At 41.2% G+C, this 19452-nt stretch overlaps 1 protein-coding gene and 1 pseudogene across 5 annotated transcripts in view; both read left to right on the forward strand.

Annotated features, from left to right (window-relative positions):
• MRPL21 (mitochondrial ribosomal protein L21) overlaps positions 1 to 18473 on the forward strand; it is a 30673-nt gene extending 12200 nt beyond the window's left edge. The window contains exons 1-7 of one of the 5 annotated variants that reach the window (XM_089520825.1): positions 271 to 413; positions 1548 to 1608; positions 11014 to 11117; positions 13631 to 13794; positions 14654 to 14706; positions 17689 to 17792; positions 18295 to 18473. In XM_089520825.1, the coding sequence (XP_089376951.1) occupies positions 374 to 413; positions 1548 to 1608; positions 11014 to 11117; positions 13631 to 13794; positions 14654 to 14706; positions 17689 to 17792; positions 18295 to 18359 (591 nt within the window). In that variant the 5' untranslated portion in view covers positions 271 to 373 and the 3' untranslated portion in view covers positions 18360 to 18473. Of the gene's footprint in view, positions 1 to 270; positions 414 to 1547; positions 1609 to 11013; positions 11118 to 13630; positions 13795 to 14653; positions 14707 to 15307; positions 15487 to 17688; positions 17793 to 18294 lie in introns of those variants that run through there. The other 4 variants (XM_089520828.1, XM_089520824.1, XM_089520826.1 and 1 more) reach the window with 4 other exon arrangements.
• Positions 1615 to 3149, forward strand: LOC149314302 (E3 ubiquitin-protein ligase RNF4 pseudogene; annotated as a pseudogene).
• Positions 18474 to 19452: the final 979 nt, after the last annotated feature.

Below are 19452 nucleotides of genomic sequence, written 5' to 3' on the forward strand. Positions count from 1 at the left end.
TCTCTCCATCGCTGGAAAAATAAACATTGGCTTACCTGGTGAGATGTTTGTTTTAAGCGATGGAGACGAAGGCATCCTCCCCTCCCTCTGATTGGTCTTGATCTCCTGGCACCCAGTTTTTGAGGTCAACCATTAGTGTTTTTTCTCGTCACTTTGGACGTTTACAGTTTTTTGGTTACTGGGTCTTTTTCAGATGCCCTAAAATTTGGTTCTTAGTTGTTTGAGAGTTCTTAAAAACTTTCCTTCTCTAGGCTGTTACATTAACTGAAACTTGCTTTGGGGGTTAGTCCTATCCTGTGGACACGCCTCTAAAGTTTTGTCTACTTCCTGCCTGACCTAGAGCGAGCCACAGGGTCTAACCCATACATCAAGGATGCCTTCGTCTCCATCGCTTAAAACAAACATCTCACCAGGTAAGCCAATGTTTATTTTTGTGCTTTCCTTATAAGGAAAATTAGTCTACTCCTGTAGAAAAGATGATTGAACTAATAAGCTATTGGAATAACTCCTTCCAAGAAGGGATTTTCACTAATCTTGCCTTTAATTTGTTCAAGTTAATCTTCACCCTTTTAACCCTGGGCTCATTATTTCACTTGCATGTTGTCTGCAGCAGATTTAGAAAAGAAAGGATTTTGTTTAAACTATTTTTAACCAGATATTTTTAACTGGCTTAAACTATAACCTGTGAAACATTTGATCTTAGAGCCAAGTTCCCATTCCTTCAGGGCTTTAAGCCCACCTTTCTTTTGCCAGTTCTATACATTGTAAGAACTGTAGAGATCTTTTTGAGCTGAACCTGGATATTCATTAATGTTTTGTCTGTCACTGCTGAACGAGAAGCAAAATAACACACTCATCCCACCTCTGTGCAAGGGGATCTTGTAACACCCAAGTGAAAGATGTTGAAGCATGAGCTTTCGGAGACTTGGGGGCTGTGCAGATGGGTGACTCCATACCTCCTGTTTTTGTCCCATAAGAAGGCCATGGCAAGCAGATGCTGCGGTCTCCAGAAGGACCAAAAAGAACCCGCTTCTTGGAGGGTTCTTTTTGCGTCCGAAAAGGGGTGCCATTGGTGCACTCATGCGCCGTGATGACACCCCTTGTGCGTAATACCATTTGGATGCTGAGCCCGAAGGACATCATCATGTCATGCCCCATGTGTGCAGGCACACACCAAGATAGCGCCTGGACAGCAGAACTAGGGCTCGGAGCAGCGTGTGAATGCTCAGCCCTAGTTCACCTGCAAGCTGACACAAAGTGCCAGTCTGTTCAGGCTCTTGGTCTACTTACTCACATTCAGTATATAAAGTCTACAAAAGCTTTATGCTACAACATCTTTCACTCAGTCTCAAAAGTGTTGCAAGATCTCTTTGCATACTGATATTCTAGATTAACATGGCCATGTCTCTGAATTCTCATCCCACTTCTTTCAGTGTTATAGCTCATAGTTCTGGAATTAGCACATTTTTAGTAGCTTATGAAAACAGCAGCATCCAAGTATGCTAATGCAATTCTCTGTTTCTGATTTTCTTATCTTTCTTTTTCAGCCTCTTTGTTATGGTCTACAGCTCGAAGTCAAAGTTCACGAAGCACCTCATCACGGCAACAGTAAGATTAGTTTATTGCATAAGAAAAGCTGCTATAGAACATGCCCTTTCTTCCTCCTTCAGGATTCTGATCATAATTTGATTTTCCTTAAAGAACGATTTACAACATTAATAATCTACAAACCGGTACCCAAAGTAGAATGGCAGCTGCAGCTCAGGAAGCAGCTTCAGAAGTAGAGCCAGCTGAATTTGGCAGAAGTGCTGATGAAGAAATTATAGTCCTCACCCGTGAATCTTCAATAGTTGTCTTTACATATAATGATGATGTTGTGTTTTTTGAGCAGTCTAGACAGAGGCAAAATCAAGAATTTGGAAAGCAGTCATTCTCTGACAGCCATATATTGTGTAGTGATGATGATGATGACAGTGTATGCAGAGGGAGTGATGTCCTTGTGACAAGTGAGTTGTCCAACAAATTGGGAAAAGAAGGAGCTGTAAGTTCCCATTCCTCAGGCACTGTGAGATGTCCAATTTGCATGGATAGCTATACAGAAATTATACACAGTGGACGGCTTATGTGAACACAATGTGGCCACATCTTTTGTAGTCAGTGTCTCTATCATTCTCTTAGTGGTGCTAGTTCTTGCCCAACTTGTAGGAAGAAACTCAGTCACAAACAGTATCATCCAATTTATATATGAAGATATGGGTACCCCTGTCAACAATCGTAATGTGGATTTTCACAAGTCTTTTATAAACTTGGAATTAAAGGAATCTAAGTTATATAGATGACTTGAATGACTATTGGGATTTTTTCAGTTTCTTTTTTTAATGGTCTGGTTATACTGTCCAAAATTCATTTTGTTATTAAGGATGTTCACAGCTTAAGTTCTTCAGGATCTTCAGAGGTCTGAAGAGCAGCTTCTTCTGTTACAAATATTGCTTGTGTTATCATACCACTTTGGTATAACTAAAAAGAGGAGTGCTGTATAATTTTATTACCTGTTGAAGAAAAGAGTAAGATGCACCCCGCCCAGATGACCCCACATTAGACCACTAGAATCCTGATGATACACATTACTGGAGAATGCTCAATGTTGTAAAATTCATTTTGTAAGAAGAACCTAAATACACATTTGAATGAGTTAAAGTGAATACTAAATCTTATTCATCATTAGAATCACTAGGCTTCTATTCTGCTTATACTGATATCCTTAAAGAAGTACAGTGCGCCCACGTCATTTGTGGGTGTGTCATACACGGTTTCCAGCATATGCTGGAAGCTGCGCCGGAAAAAAGCCTTGCATGCCCCACAAGAAATAATGGGGTGTGCGACCGCAGTGCTGCTCAGCGGGCACGAGTCCCATTGCTTCCAATGGGGCTTGAGCTTACACATTTTTTTTACGTGGTGGAACAGATCCCACGTGTAAAGAAAGGGTGCACTGTACTTCAGATTACTCTTTGTACCATGTATGCTTTACTGGTATGGTAACTAAAAAGCTACAGTATACCCAAGCTAGTGTAGTCACAACACACTAGATCTGCTCAAAGGTTCTCATTTGGGGCTGGAATGGCTATGTAACCCAAAGACCAAAAATAGGAATACGGTATTTAGTGATGAATCAGAATTTATAATCGGTTGCCATGTTCTTATGGATTTCTGCATACTATTGTTTGAACACAAACTTCTATTTTCATCAACTGTACTACAGTTTCATTAGTACAGAACCTAGCATATGTTCTTCTACACTAATGAAGTCATAGCATAGTGTTGTACTACATTATATGCTAGTTTGATATAGTATGCTAGTTTAATATATTAATAAAACAAAGAAGAGAGGTCTGTGCTAGTTATTTCTGAATACTATCATTTCTCAAGGAAAGCTAGTGCTACAAATATCTCATTAAAGTAGTCTATGGCGGGATACAGACGGGCAAAAAGGGGTGTGTTCATGACATCATGAAGGTAGAGCCTTCAGACGGCCCTTACCTGAATGCCGCCATGAACATGCCGCCCGCACGCCCCAAGCGGGAAGAAGCGGCATTAAAAAGGTGCTGCTTTTCCCCGCCGCTTTTCTGTATGCTGCGCAGCTGCGCATGTCCGTCTGTAAGCTGCTGCACCGGTACGCCAGAATTGTTACGCTGCTAATTTAAGTTGCCCATTTAAAAGCTCCGAGTCAGCTGCGTCGCATAATGAGTCGGGGTCCTGGAACATGTGCAGTTTGCACCGAGGCTCTAATTAGAGCGTCAGATGCCATGCAGATGTGGAAGCTGCAGCACAGCTGCACTCTATTTTATTGCTCGTAACCCTAACCCTAACCCTAGAGCAACATGTACGCATGCGCTGCTAGAATTGTGGAAAGTTTGGAATTTAAAGTGAACCCCTACACACATTCCTGTGCCATTTTCACCTAACAATAAAAAAACCCTAAAACTTTAAATATTTACATATGTACAAGGGAGGTGATGGGGGATGGCAGGGGGACAGCGGTGGCAGCGGCGACAGCTGTGGCTGTGCATTGCAGATTCAGCAAGAGCGTGGGGACCAAAGGATAGGAGGCATCCCTGATGCTGGTGACACTACCAACATGCAAGCGGACAAGGATGCCAACACCTGCTGATCACCAGCTGGCAGGAGACCACCATTGTTCTTGGGCAGGGCGAGGGAAAAAGTTTAAAGGGGCCTGGGTGCTTTAAATGTGCACATAGGCTTTCTGCCGCCCGTGCTGAGCGCCGCAGTTGCGCATCTGCCAGCTGGCAAAAGAAAAAAAAGCCCCGTTTTTGGCCGCCCGTGCAGAAGCTGCCTCTCTCTTTGCAGCGTCCTCCGAGGCGGCGGTTTGGAAACTGCGGGTCAGAAACGGCCCCAGGTGAGGCGTCTTCACTGCCCCCCATGTGGAAGCCCCATCACCTGAGCCACGCCTCCGGGGCGGGCAGTCTGGGGGCTCCGTATTCAGCAGAATACACCTCCAAGACGTCTTCCCCTGCCTGTCTGTATCGCGCCTATATTTAAAAGAATGAAACTGTTCACATATCTTTTTAGAGGGTAATATCGGCTCAAATAAAGCAGGAGATCTTGAGGCACTGTCAAGCATTTGCTTATGTTTTACATTTATTGATAAATATAAAGCTCATGTTTATGTTCATTGTTTACTGTGTTTATAGCCAATGGCTTCTGAACTCAGGGTGAAAATAAAGCCATTTAAATACTCCGTGAATAATTTTAGGTATCATGATTTAATGGCCATAGCCTTTTCTAAACACAAATAATTTTCTTTGTCTTGCCTGTCTTCTTCCATTGTACTTTTGGGGGGGAAATTACTTTTATTCCCCCCTGTAGCTGTAAGGTTTATTTTAGTAGAACACTGCTCAGAAATACTTTAGTGAGGAAATAGAGGGTGGTTGTTTTTATTTTTGTTGTCTTGGAACTACTGAAATGTTCTTTGTCCTCTCTAATTTATGAGAAACTGGACAGTTAGGTGTTTGCACCTGGTGAATTCTAAAACATTTAGTTAGAAGAACCAACTAAGTCCTTATGATTCGACTTTTAACGTCAGCAGCATAGGATCTCTTTATTATTATTATTATTATTATTATTAACCTTTATTTATGAAGCGCTGTAAATTTACACAGCGCTGTACATGCAATCTTTTTAGCTAGACGGATCCCTGCCCTCGGGCTTACAATCTAAAAAGACACGACACAGAAGGAGAAGGGAGTGGTGGAGGGAAAGGGTAAGAGGTCCAGCAGTTCCTCTCTACCTCCGAGGCCTGGACCAAGGCAGATGGACTGGAGGGAGGGCTTGGCTTCATAATGGATGGCTAATCATTTTCCAGGGAAAATACATACTCTCAAGTAGGATAATGCATATACAGTACATAGCAATACAGGAAATGGTTTGATAAACAGGCACCAAAAGAACATCAAATAGTAAGTGACAATTATGCAATGCCTGGGAGGACTTCTCTGAACAGGATGGTTTTCAACTCCGTTTTGAAGCTGGTTAAAGAAGTGATGGCTCTAGTTTGTGGGGGAAGAAGGTTCCAGGAGTGAGGGGCAGCAAGTGAAAAGGGGCGAATCCGGGATGGGGCAGAGGAAATCTTGGGCTGGGACAGCAGACCTTGACTACCAGAACGGAGGGCCCTGGTGGGAAGGTATGGAGAAAGAAGGTCTGATAAGTAAGGAGGGGCCAGTCCATGGAGGGCTTTAAATGTCGACAGCAGGAGCTTATACTGAATGCGGAAAGGGAGGGGGAGCCAGTGAAGGGATGCCAACACAGGAGAGATGTGGTCAGAGCGGTGGGTAGAAGTGATAATGCGTGCAGCTGAATGCTGAACAGAGATTAAAGGACGGAGGTGAGAAAGAGGAAGCCCAGCCAGGAGGACGTTACAGTAATCAAGTCGTGAGATCACTAGGGCATGGACCAGGATCTTGGCAGTAGAGGCGGAGAGATATGGTCGGACTCTTGCAAGTCATTGCAACATTTGACAGATGTCAAAACTGTCACTGTGCTGGAATTTTGCCATTAGTAAGTGAATGCAGAGCTCACCCAGTTCTGTTTGGAAAGTGGCAGACAGGTATTTAATCTGAGCCAGTATATGGCAGGGAATCTGTTCCCCCCCCCCCCCCGGAAAAAAGAAAAAACATGCATATCCAAGTTCTATTGACTTCAGTGGAGGTGCACTCCCATGAGGGTGAACATACACAAGCCATGGGTATGCACCCCATTTTAACTCCCTCCATTCGCCCCCTGCAGATAATTGAGGGGTAGAGATCCCAAGTCCGCGAGAACGGAGGGAGGTTTATAAGTAGAAAGCTTTTAATACATCTCTCTGTACAGAGTGTTAGCATTTTTAGACCTCTCCTGCCTGATATATATCCATGAAACCAGAGGTTGCCTTCTAAAGTGGATTCCGGAGGTCTCCTGCCATTTAAACCGAATCTGTGTCTGGTTTTATAGCCAATGTCCCATCAGAAAGTCAGTGTTTGTGCTCTCCTGTATCTTAGCTTCCCTTTACTCCATGGCCCTGGCTCATACCAATGAACAAAAATCCTGTCACATCACCTCTAAGCAGCTGGTTGTCTGGTACAGAAAACTCTTCCTGCCTTAATCTTAAACATTATCACATTATTATTCAATGGAACTGCAGTTATTCTGTGTTACATTGTTTTGGATCATTAATCTAACCACATAAAAGAGTAAAGGCTTTGGGGGGATTTTAACCTCGCATGATTGTTTAATCCTATTTTGAAAATTGCCATCCAAATCCAATGGGCCCACCTCTGGGAATCCCTTATTAATTTCAGCAAATACAAAGATGTGCTACATGGCAGGTATACAATGTGGCAAAACAATCCATGTAATCCTGTACTAAATCTGATCTGTTTTTTCCTCCAAATTATGAACACAGCTCACGTTTTATAAAGTGGATAAACTAAGATTGCTTACAAATCATCTTCTCATGTTCCCAAGGGCTAAAGAATAATGAGAACATACAGGGACAAAATGTCAGTAAGTACAGAAAAATGAGAGGGTCTGTATGAAAAAAAATATCCTGCCCTACACCTAAAAGCCTCTTCCCAGCACCCATCCACCTGAGATACAGGCACAAAGGATGCATCTCTTCTTCTGCAAATGCCTATTTTCAAAAGCTATTACAATGGTTATTCTTCTTTGTGCTCTCCAGAAGTCACATTCATTTCAAGGAAACTGGAAATAAGCATAGTTCATGAGATCAGTCAGTCACTACCACCTCCACCTGAGAGGCAGAGTAAGAACTGAAACTGTAAGAACTACAAGATTCTACAAGCTAAACTATGTGCTTAATACTCTGTGACACAGCCCTTCAGGGAATAAAATACTTTAGGTTATGAAATACATAACCTGACCACCACCCCACCTGTAAAATCTCTCCACATAAGGCACAAAGTTAGAAGAAAGGCTTAGCTGGAATCACTGTGATTGTGTTAATCATTTTTATTATTATTATCATTTTGATTAACATACTGGCTTTTGCTGAACAAGGAGTCTGATATAGTGTATGTGCCTTCAGGTCATCTGTCAACATATGGTGACACCATGAATTTCATAGGGTTTTCTTAGGCAAGGAATACCCAGAGGTGGTTTTGCCAGTTCCTTCCTCTGAAATATAGCGTGTAACAGCTGGCATTTGCTGTCGGTCTTCCCTTCAAGTACTAATCAGAGCCGGCCCTACTTAGCTTCTAAAATCAGATGGGACCTGGTGCCTTTTAGGGTATTTAGGCCAATATTAGGGAACATTTTAAAATGGTGCAGTCATGGGAAGGTTGCACTATGCAACTTTTTTTAAAAAAAGAAATCACTTCCACATTATGGACATGATATGTTGATTACAAGACAAAACACCTTCCTAGACAGTGAATATAGAAAAGCCATTGTAATAGCTTTTGAAAATAGGCATTTGCATAAGAAGGGATGCATCCTTTGTGCCTGTATCTCAGGTGGATGGGTGCTGGGAAGAGGCTTTTAGGTGTAGGGCAGGATATTTTTTTTCATACAGACCCTCTCATCTTTCTGTACTTACTGATATTTTGTCCCTGTATGTTCTCATTATTCTTTAGCCCTTGGGAACATGAGATGATTTGTAAGCAATCTTAGCTTATCCACTTTATAAAACGTGAGCTGTGTTCATAATTTGGAGGAAAAATATAGATCAGATTTAGTACAGGATGGGAAACCTATTTTCTGCTGAGGTCTAGATTTATAGGAGGGTAATGCATTTGTTGGGCAAAACAACCTGAAGATGGAGGGGGGGATCCTTCTCTCTCTTCCTACCAACCTAGTTGTTAAGGAGGAAAACATCACTTTGACAGATGTGTGAACTGCTTGCTTACAGGGAACCTTCAAAATTCAGCTGAAGTCTTCAGGTTACCTAACTACGTTTAGTTTGTGGAACATGTCTAAAATCTGTTAAAGTCTTTACAAGAGAAAGAGAGCCATTTTCCTTTCTCTTCTTTCTGTGCAATACATTTTGGAGCAGGCTTTGAGCTTACACATTTCCTCCTTCTTATATACTCATAGAAAATAAGGTATGAAGTGAGAGATTCCAAGTTCAAATAACCATAGTATCAACTACCTCAGTTTACTTTCTAACCATGAAAAGAAGTAGGGGGTGAGTGTTTCAGCTTGAGTTCTAATGCCAGGTTAGTTAGAATGGAAGAAAAGTTTGGAAAAGTTATTTTATGGAGTACAAGTCCCAGGATTCTACCAGCATTCTGGGAATTCTAATCCAAATAATTACTTTTCCAAGAGTAAGATGGGAGATTGTGTTGTTCAAACATTACTATCATTTTAAATTATGGTATGGATTTACGGTCTAGGTTTAGAGCAGTTTATCCTATTTTTGTAATGGGGGGGGCAAGCAGGCTCGTTCTACTTGGATGAGGGGAGTTACACTTAGTTTGCGCAAATACTATTTGTTGTATTTCCTTTCTCTGAGATTCAGAACATCTCAGATAGGTGGCGATGCCTTTCAAGGTACTGAGATGTCTGGGTGGGTGTAAATAACCTTCTGTTTAGACTCCCCAATGCATCTTGAAGGAAGAGTGGCATGAAGGAATAGCATGAAGATCTGGCTCCAGCAGATGTCTTCTCATAGCAAGAATCATGTTCTCTGCAGAAGAGGGAGACCTGTTTCATATCCTTCTAGATTTGTCACCATTCATTAAGTTATGTTAGATGAAGGCACAACATTAATTCAGAACAAAGCTTTTGGAATCCAGTAAATAAATATCCACTATTTTTGTGGAAATTTGGTTCAGTCTTCATTATTTTCTACGTTATCATTCTTTGAGTTAGTACATTAATTTTTCAAGCAGTGGTTGCTTAATTAGTGCCTAAATCCAGTTGTTACTCCCAGCTTAAAGAAACCCATGGAATCAATGGGAATTTTGCAAAAACAAAAAAGAGACTCAATACACTGGGTCTGCTATTGTTGGCACAAACAATTGAGTATAGACTCCCCAGAGGTGGTTGGTTTATACAGGCTAGTACTACCTCTGGGGAATGTAGGAAGAGATATCCCAGATCAGACCCAGAGCCTATCCAAACTAGCATTGTATTCCCACAGTAGCCAATCAGATACCCATGGGAAGCCCACCATATCTGGTGGTAGCAAGGCCTCAAAAAACGGTATTAAAGGACTGCCCAGGTTCCTCTTAAATAGGAATGTTAGGGATTAACTTGAAGATACTGTGTGCAACATATGTATTTATATCACTGAGCTATGCATTTGTCTTCCTTAACGACAGAGTCAGGAGTCCATCCCACTGCAGATGCAATGAATTTGCTCCACTTGATGGCAGCATGCCTAATTATTTCGGTGGCAGCTCTCCCACAGCCATGTTTCCTTTTTAATTAGACGTTTTATTTATGATTTTGGAGCATCATGCCCTCATTCCACATTTACCAACACATTTATCACTAGTACAGTGATTTCTGGTTATTTGCTAAGCTACTGCCTTTTGTTAGCATCTTACCAAATTTGCTCACCATTTCATGTGCACATTCCTTATTTTCTGCTTTAAATGTGCTGCTGAATAGAGACTTTGCTAGCTCGATCATTTTCTGGAAAGAAAATTCCTGCAGTCTCAATGCAAGCTCCAGGTTTCCATACTTGTATCTTATGTCACCACATTTTTATGCAGTTTTTTCTTCTACCTGGAGTGCCACAGTTAACTGGATCTCCAGATTGTGTCCAGTTCTGGGCACCATAATTTAAAAAGGATGTGGAGAAATTGGAGCATGTCCAAAGGAGGGCAACTAAAATGGTGAAGGGTCTGGAAACCATGCCCTATGAGGAACGACTTAGGGAGCTGGGGATGTTTAGCCTGGAGAAGAGAAGGTTAAGAGGTGATATGATAGCCCTGTTTAAATATTTGAAGGAATGTCATGTTGAGGAGGGAGCAAGCTTGTTTTCTGCTTCTCCAGAGAACAGGACCCGGAGCAATGGATGCAAGCTACAGGAAAAGAGATTCCACCTCAACATTAGGAAGAACTTCCTGACAGTAAGGGCTGTTCGACAGTGGAACACACTCCCTCGGAGGGTGATAGAGTCTCCTTCTTTGGAAGTCTTTAAGCAGAGGCTGGATAGCCATCTGTCAGGATGCTTTGATTTGGATTTCCTGCATGGCAGGAGGTTGGACTGGATGGCCCCTGTGGTCTCTTCCACCTCTACGATTCTATGATTCTATGAAAACTTCAGTAGGAAAAAAGAACATCTCTCTGGGTAGGAATTGTACAGGTAGAAAAAGCTAAAAGCAATAATTCCAGATAACAAAAATGGATGGAAAATATGTTCAAGATTCCCAAAGCTTGTGCTTGAGATGCTGATTTCCCTGTTCTTTGGCCTCCAGGGGGAAACGTTTTTCCTATTCGAGGGCAGTCTTTATGAAATATTGGCTGGAGTGCTTGTCTACAACATAACAACAGACCCATGTTCTTTCACAGGCTCCTTCCAAAAACCTCATTGAGTGAACCTCCATGGCCTGAAATCAGACTACCTGACCCAACAGAAGAGGCAAAACACCACAAAGGTAAAAACAGTTGAAAAGCTATGGGTATGGCTGTACCATTTTGTTCTCCTCCTTGGTAGCAACGGGGGCTTCATTTTTGTTTATGTACTATGATAACTAGAAGAGGGCAGGGATAGGAATCATGCAGGCCTCAATACTTCATACTTCTTTTCTGGGTCCTGGCACATGTTCAGCTGCAACTCCCAACATCCCTAGCCAAAATAGCTAGTGGTGAGGTATGCTGGGAGCTGCAGTCAAGGCTGCATTGATACCACCCCAACTCTAGGGATCATAGCTAGTCTTTATGTACATGCCCCCACATGCATGAATGATGAGTATTTGGAGAGTATTAAATAAGGAAGCACAAGGTCCTATTTATGAGTAAATGGATATGTGTATCTCTGCCCTTGTACTGTACAGATGAAACCTTTAACACATACAAGTACATATAACTATTATTCAGCAAGCATCAAATTTGTTTATCAAACACAAAGCTTGAAAGTCCATCTAGTGATTGCTAGAAACACAGCAAGGCAGTTTACCTTATTGGGATAAAATCCAGATTTTACCAGGATACAACCCAGAATTGAAGACACCAGCTATCATGTGGTACAGACTGCACTTTCTCTTTGTAGAATCATAATACTGACTTTAAGGCCCTGAGTCAATTGATTGCATTTATAAATGGCCAAGTGACCTGGAAACCAAGGGGTCAAGCAAACTGGCAGGAAAGAGCAGCCCAAAGCTGCTTCTTCCAAAAGCGAGCCAAGCCCCTGCTGACTGCACCACCCATTCTTAAGGCAGCCCAAAGGTGCATGCAACAACCTCATGGCGCAGCATCAAGCTGGGTAATTTTTTAAAATCACCCCCACACACACCATCCATGTGCACCGTTGCAGAAACACATGGCTGACAACCACCTGCTGCCTAGATGCCATTCCATTGGATGGCCACCCCCTTTGATCATACATACAGTCAAACCTGTGACCTTCCACCAGGAAAGGGCATCAGAGCAGTGGTGTGCCCAATAAAACACTGGCAGTGCACAATCATGCCCCCTTCATCTAACCTTCACCTCCCCTTCACTCCATGCCCCGACTTGGACTATGTAGCTTGTGTATGTTGTATTTGTAGCCATTGGAGGTGTCACACTTTCCTTTTTTTCCATTGCCACCCCATCTGCCACCTCCATCTTTTTAAAATGTGCACCTGTACCAGTGCATTTATACACAACTGTAGGGTTAGGGTTAGGATGGAGCGCTCCTTTGGGACCAGTCGTGAATCAGGGTATTTATATACACAGTTGAAGGAGTGCACTTTCTGGGCTAGAGCGGTTTATTTCTTCTTCTTTTCAGTCCAGCTTTTCCTACCTTAGAGCAGCCATGACATAGTTTCCAGCCGCTTCGGGGGGGGGGGGGAGTGTGCATCATCTAAACGCCACACCCCCAAAGTAGCCTGAAACGGTTGCTTTTGGCCTGTCTGTTTCAGGCCCGGGTCTGGCCTCAAATGCCTTCTGGCTTTTAGGTACTTTACCAAATTTTTGTCAGGATGTGATGATGTGGTATATTTCAAAACTATGTCCCAGTGTTTGCAATTTCATATTTGTGTTACATCTCACTTTGTTTTGGCTTCATAAAGAATACATGCCCTAGAAACTTTAATGATAAAATTCATAATGCTCTGTGGTCATGACTAAAGATTAACCATTTAAAAATGTTGATAAATTGCATTAATGCTGGGCCAACTCTCTGGAGACCAAAGGGGTCATTGAGCATACAGGTGTACCTCAGTTAATGAAGCCTCTGACCTATAAACCCACAAAACCTTTTACAAAGTATTTTTATGCCAACTCTGCTCATGTTTATATTGATAGATTTGGATAAAAAGTTGGTTGAAACGTGTTAATTGCTTTTGGGAGGAAAGGAATTTATCCCTGTACCTGCCATTTTATTTCTGCCCCTGGTACTACATCTTCTGTTAAAGAAGAAATGCCAAGAAACACCCCTACTGTACAGAGGGGCTGTGCATACAGCTCCAAAGGGGCAGCCTTCAGCTGCCCCTTCTTCAGCCAGATCAAGGCCACGGCAACTGCACACTGTGGCCCCGATCCGGCCTTTCCAGGGCACAAAAAGGAGCCGCAAAAAGCAGCTTCTTTTTGCGCCCAGGAAAGGGCACAATAGCTGCAGCACCACAGCTATATGGTGCTCCTTCAGTGCTGCATCGTGCGGACACAGCACTGGAGGAGTGCCGTATAGCCGTGCACCATGTGTAGCAGCAAGCGGCGTCATGTGGACACGGCTCTCCAACTCCACCCCCAGGTTGGCTTTAATGGCCCCATAGTTAACTGAGATATATATGTACAGAATGGTAACTTTAGAGTTGGTATTATAGAATTTTGATGATAAAAAATGAGGCATGGATATTAACCTTACTGTGAAGAGATTACTTTTTTTAATCATAGGTAGGTATCTCCCATACATATCCACACATTATTACCACTCACCTCATTTATCAACTTACCCTTTCTCACCCAGAGGTTGTGCAAAAAGTGAATGAACTAATTGCCACTGGACAGTATGGAAGACTGTTTGCAGTTGTTCACTTTGCCAGCAGACAGTGGAAAGTAACCAGCGAAGATTTGATTTTAATTGAAAATCACATACAGGCTGAGTGTGGAGACAGAATTCGTATGGAAAAAGTAAGTTTCATATTAGTAGTTGCTTTATTCCTGTGGAGAATAGAGAGTTAAAGGGTTGAATCCCCTGAGTAATTTCATTATTACCTTGATGTGAGAACCAGTGTAGAACATTCCAACAGTGGTTCATAGACATCTGCCATAGATCATATGCTAAACAGATTGTAAATTACTGCATATACTCAACTATAAGTCGACCTCATGTATAAGTTGAGGCCAGGTTTTGGGAGCAAAATTATGGATTTAACATGATCCAAAGATAAGACGTGGGTAAAACTTAATGGATATGTAATAAAAGATTTAAAGGATGAAGCAAAGGAAAACAATGCCAAAGAACTTACAAAATTCCAGCAGGCATAACTGTTTCTGCTCATACTAAAGACTGGATGGATAAAAGAGTAGAGGGGGGGGGGTTAGTGCTTTCAGGACAGAGTGCACTCTTGCCTTTCACTAGGGGAAGGTTCCCTTTTTTATATAAGAGTTTGAAGTACCGTACTTACCTGTAGATAAGTCAACTTCAGATAATGTGAATTGACAGGGATAGAATCACAGATGAAAGCTTTCCTTTTCTCTTTTAAAATGTTTGGAGAATATCACTTTGGTGGCTGAAATCACATCATCTTTAAAAACAGATTGGGAGGGCTCACCTCCTCCAAATGTTGGGTACCTAATTAGAAACAAAAAAGTTTATTTATTGGGCAGGCAGATTACTCCTTATTGTTATTAAATCAAAAACTGTGGCTAGAAACACAAAAGTACAGTAGATTTGAAGAGCATTTCCTTTTGCCAGCCTTCTGCCAAAATTTGATCATATTGTGACAATTATGTATTGACTGATGTTGCATTGTTTACTGTTGCCTAGGTATTGTTGGTTGGTGCAGATAACTTCACCTTGCTGGGAAAGCCACTTCTGGGGTAAGGAATCAATAATTCTATCGTACTGGGTTGTGCTGAAAACAACACAAGGAGCCTTGGGGAAATATGTCTTAAAAATCACTAAAACATGACAATGGAAAGGAAATGCAGAATGAAAGAGATAATTGCCTTCGTAACTGTATGTTCAGAGAGTCCTCAGAGCAAGACGCACATGCTGAAAGAATATAGATGGCACATAGAGGCAAAGTGTGGTAGAAACAAAAGGGTCTGATCAGTGTGTAATCTTCCTGCTACTGACAGCAGCCTGGAGATATCTTCTTGCACCAAAGAGTTTTAAAACTGATGTCTCAGCTACAAGAACAGCCTTGTGCTTGAAGTGCAGAATTGTTACCTCAAACTTACCCATTTCTCATAATAGTGGGGAGATAATTATCAGCTACTTGATTCAGGTTGTATTTTCTCCATGCTTTCAAGTTCTTTTGCTTCAGACAGGAGAATGGATCCAGCACTATCTTTTCTGGGATTTGGCTTAAAGGGAATCCCTATCATGCCCGACCAGCTTTTTGGCCATTCCTTATATATGGACATCTTGAATAATCCACACTGAATCTCCTTTGTGCTCAAGTGATACTATTTGCAGGTTGGAAGGTGGCAGAAAGGAGTCCTGGTGGACCTTTCACCTGTTGGTCATGTGGGGAAAGAAGGAAGGGATGAACAGTCTGGGTTTCTATAGGGCACAGTCTTTCTGGCACAGACTTGATGAGAGTGCAATCCTAGGCCCACTCACCTAAAAGTGAGTATCGCTTTTAGTGGGATATACATTAATTAAATTAATTAAGCAATTAAGGTCAATTAAGCTTATTTCTTAATAGACATGTACAGTATATGATTGTACTGCTCATGTATTTGACTGTCAGATTATTTGTGTATATTTTAATGAGTTGGTCCATATGAAAATGAGTCTTGTGTTCTAATTATTCTGCTGCTCCCTCCTTCCTTTCTCACAAAAGGGTTAGCACATGTGAACTGGCCTGTAGTGTTCAGTGAACCAGCAATCAGCAGTTTCCTACTTTTATTTCATGTTGAGTTTAAAGTGTCACCTAAAAACTGTCAAAAACAAGTCATTATGAACTGATACATATACTCTGATGATGGCAGAACATTTGTTTTTGTGAGGAAACAAAAAATAAAGGAATAATGATGGGATATTCTTTCATTTTGGGGCTTTGTTTCAAAACATAAAAACCCAAAATAAAATAGGAGTTACCTGCTACTTTGGTTTATGCTGAAAGTTAACAACACATCACACTTCAGGTAGTATAAGCTTGCATTAGCTCAGACTATTTCCCCTGCTGCCAGCCCAGTGAATCCACAAGCTTGTATTCACACAAGATCTTTTTCTTAGTGGAAAAATAAAAAGGAATTCAGCAAGTTGTTGTTGTGATGTGTCATCAAGTTATTTCCGACTTATGGCAACCCTAAGGTGAACATACCATGGGATTTTCTAGCACAAGCAAATATTCCACAGTTGTTCCTTAAGCTTCTTTCTCAAGCTTGCTATAGCTTTCCTTAATTCCTTAACGTCCTTTGAAAAATACAGTTGGGCCTCCGTTTTTGCCAGGGATCCTTTCTGGACCCTCCTCCCCCCCCCCCCCCCGTGAAAATGGAGGCTCACACATATTCAAGCCCCTACTCAAGCCCTATGGGCTTGAATGGGGCACGTGCATGAGAGTGCTCCATTATAAATAGCGGAGGTCTCCCCTCCACTAATTTCCAAGGTTGTGGATCTGAGATCTGTGAGTTAGGAGGGGTGACAGTACACTAATTTTGATGTTCAAATATTTTGAGAAAGTGGAGTTGAAATTGTAGCAATCCTATATGTATGCCCAGGAAATAGAGTTCACTAAACAATAAATTGTTTTGAACTCAGCAATGCTCCCTTAAGACTGGATACATCTTTGGACAATCCTATCTCAGTTGTACAAGCCTTTTGCCTCTGAATCTCTCCTATTATTTGTTAATATTCGTCAAAGGCCCAGAGCCAGCATGGTGTTGTGGTTTCAGTGTTGGACTAGGATTTTGGCACACCAGAATTCGATTCCCTGTTCTGCCATGGGAATCCACTGAGTGACCTTGGGCAAGTCACACACTCTGATTCAGAGGAAGGAAAACCGAACAAATCTTTCCAAGAACTGCTGTGATAGGTTCATCTTAAGATCACCATACATTGGAAATGACTTGAAAGCACACACAGCAACAATTCTGTCAAGAAAATCATGTGACAAGTTCGCCTTAGGATTACCATAAGTCAGAAATGACTTGAAGGAACAAAATAATTAAAAAAAAACTTTAAAGATGATGTCTTAGAGCTCCTCTCTGTGTGTGTGTGTGTGTGTGCTTCTGTTTTAAAGTACAGCCTGCCCGCTCCATACACGGGCTTGCCATATGTGGACTTAAGCTTCCACACACGGCAAACCCAGGGATTTAAAATGGCATGTGTGGGAGCATGCAGACATAGAAATCAACAGGACTTGAGGTCCTGTGTTTTTTGTCATACACTGGGGGGGGGGGGGCCCCTCTGGAACAGAACCTCCACATATACAAAGGGCCCACTGTAGTTTTAAGTTTTAATGTGCAGTTTGTAAATGTTACTAATATATTGCTTTCTTTAAAGTAGTGGGAGGAGCAGCCCTGAGAAAATAAATTCCAGGAGTGATGAAAGTGCAGCCTGTGGACCACATGCAGGCCTCCCACATCAGATGAATTTTGCCATACTACAGGGACATCCTAGACCATTTTAAGCCTAGGAAAGGCCTATTTTCAAATAGAAAATTAAATTCCAGATGATTTGCTGTTGGAAAAAGACCTTTTCTGGACCTAAAAAGGCCCAGAGAATGCCACATATGCAATAGAATTGCCACCCATACACCTAAGGATGCACTGATGAAAAAAATCACTTTTTTCCCTTGTTGATTAGAAGAAAACATAAACAACTTATTTGTCTCCTTTTTTATTATAAAGAAAGGATATCGTTCGCGTGGAGGCCACTGTTATTGAGAAGACAGAATCTTGGCCAAGAATTAATATGAGGTTCCGTCCAAAGTGTCATTTCCAGAGGAAGAGAAGTAAGATGACAAAGACAAATTTCTCTCAATGTGCAGAATACTGTGATTGCATTTGGGATGTTTAGACAAACATTGTAATATAGGAGTACAATCCATGAAGAAAGAGCAGAGGGTTCTGTGTGTGTCATGACTAGAATAATCTTGCTCTAATGGCTTCATCCAAGCAAATCTTCCTTTTTTGGTAGTCTGCTTGATAATTATTTCCAGTTTATTTTATCGCACAGCTCCAAATCTTGCCTTAGAATCTACCTATGTTAACAAGATGAAACAACATCTTCAGGCAAGCCTTGATTAGCCTTCTAAAGAAGCAGTTTCTTCTGGAGTGATAACTTGTTTCTCTATGTCATTAGCAAAAATCTTCTCATATGTATATGCTGTAGAATTTAAACCTAAAGAGATTTGGCTAGATCAGGGTCACAGCATTATGTGGACATGGTGTTAAACTATAAGGTAATTCTACTGAAAGACATGGCTTGATTTATATTTTTGTCTTCTCTTTCAGTCATCATTCAACCACAAACTGTTCTGAGGATAAACAGCATTGAAATTGCTCCTGTTCTGTCATGATGAATTGTTGGACTTGTCATTCCTGCTTTAGGGCAATATGAACACTGAACATGTTTCTTTTGCATTTAGTTACTGTCAGTAAAATAAATGTTGTTATTAAATTTCCTCATATTATTTCTTACTTTATAGTAATAATCTATGTTACTACTGTCTTATGAAATTGGAGACTGAGGAATTCTTGAGAAGATATATTAATTTTCTCTGCGCTGTATTTTTGGGAGAATGGTATAGCAAAATTTAGGCCAGAAGTCCACACCTTGCAACCACTCCTGCCACTCTCACACACAAGCCAAATACAGCATTTCAGCCATTTATTATTTCCTAGAGGAGGACTGGTAGCTTCCTGTGAGGCTGATTAAGCAATTTGCAGATGAGCCAGTAGTGTTGGCTAACAGTTCTCAGTTTGGAAATAACCAGATAAATTTAACTATTTACATGCTGATTGGTTTCCATCTTCTCCTAGCAAGGCTCAACAACATTCATTCATCCAGTGGTGCAGACAGCGGTCTCAAGAGGAGACTCATGTAGTTCAGTGCTGGCTTGTGTAGAAGGAAAATCTGCCTCCTACATGTAAAACAAGTTTTCTAGCATTAATATTTACTGGCCATACTTCATAATTCTGAGTGAGTGGAGAGGAGAATTAATTTTTCCAGTAGTTTGGTTGAGAAAAACATTCTGCATTTTCTCAGAAGCACTCAAAATATTTTTGATAAAAAATTCTGATTGATTGATTTCTATACTCACTTATTGCTTGCTAAGGGTAATGACCATATTTTCCTTATTTGCATTTTTCAGTCTGGACAAACAATTCATGGTGTTGGAAAGGTGGAGAGAAGAAAAAAATGCAGATTAGTGACAAAATACAGTTAGTGAAGTTCATTTGTTTCTATGCTTTAGGGTAGCCTGGCAGTTTCTGTATGTCTTGCTCTACAAATTTCACAAACCTCATTTCTTAAGACTGTGAGATTTGTAGTGCAGTGAGGCTGGAAAGTACTTGGTTGGGGGAAGCAAGTAAAAAGAACACCTTTGGATTACACTGTTGTAATATCATCATCATCTAAAAGAAAAAATATATTATTATTTTTTTTTAAAA

The sequence above is a fragment of the Sceloporus occidentalis genome, unplaced genomic scaffold (assembly GCF_023333645.1).
Source record: "Sceloporus occidentalis isolate IW3139 unplaced genomic scaffold, rSceOcc1.0.p SCAF_4, whole genome shotgun sequence".
In the NCBI taxonomy this organism is placed as follows: Eukaryota; Metazoa; Chordata; class Lepidosauria; order Squamata; family Phrynosomatidae; genus Sceloporus; species Sceloporus occidentalis.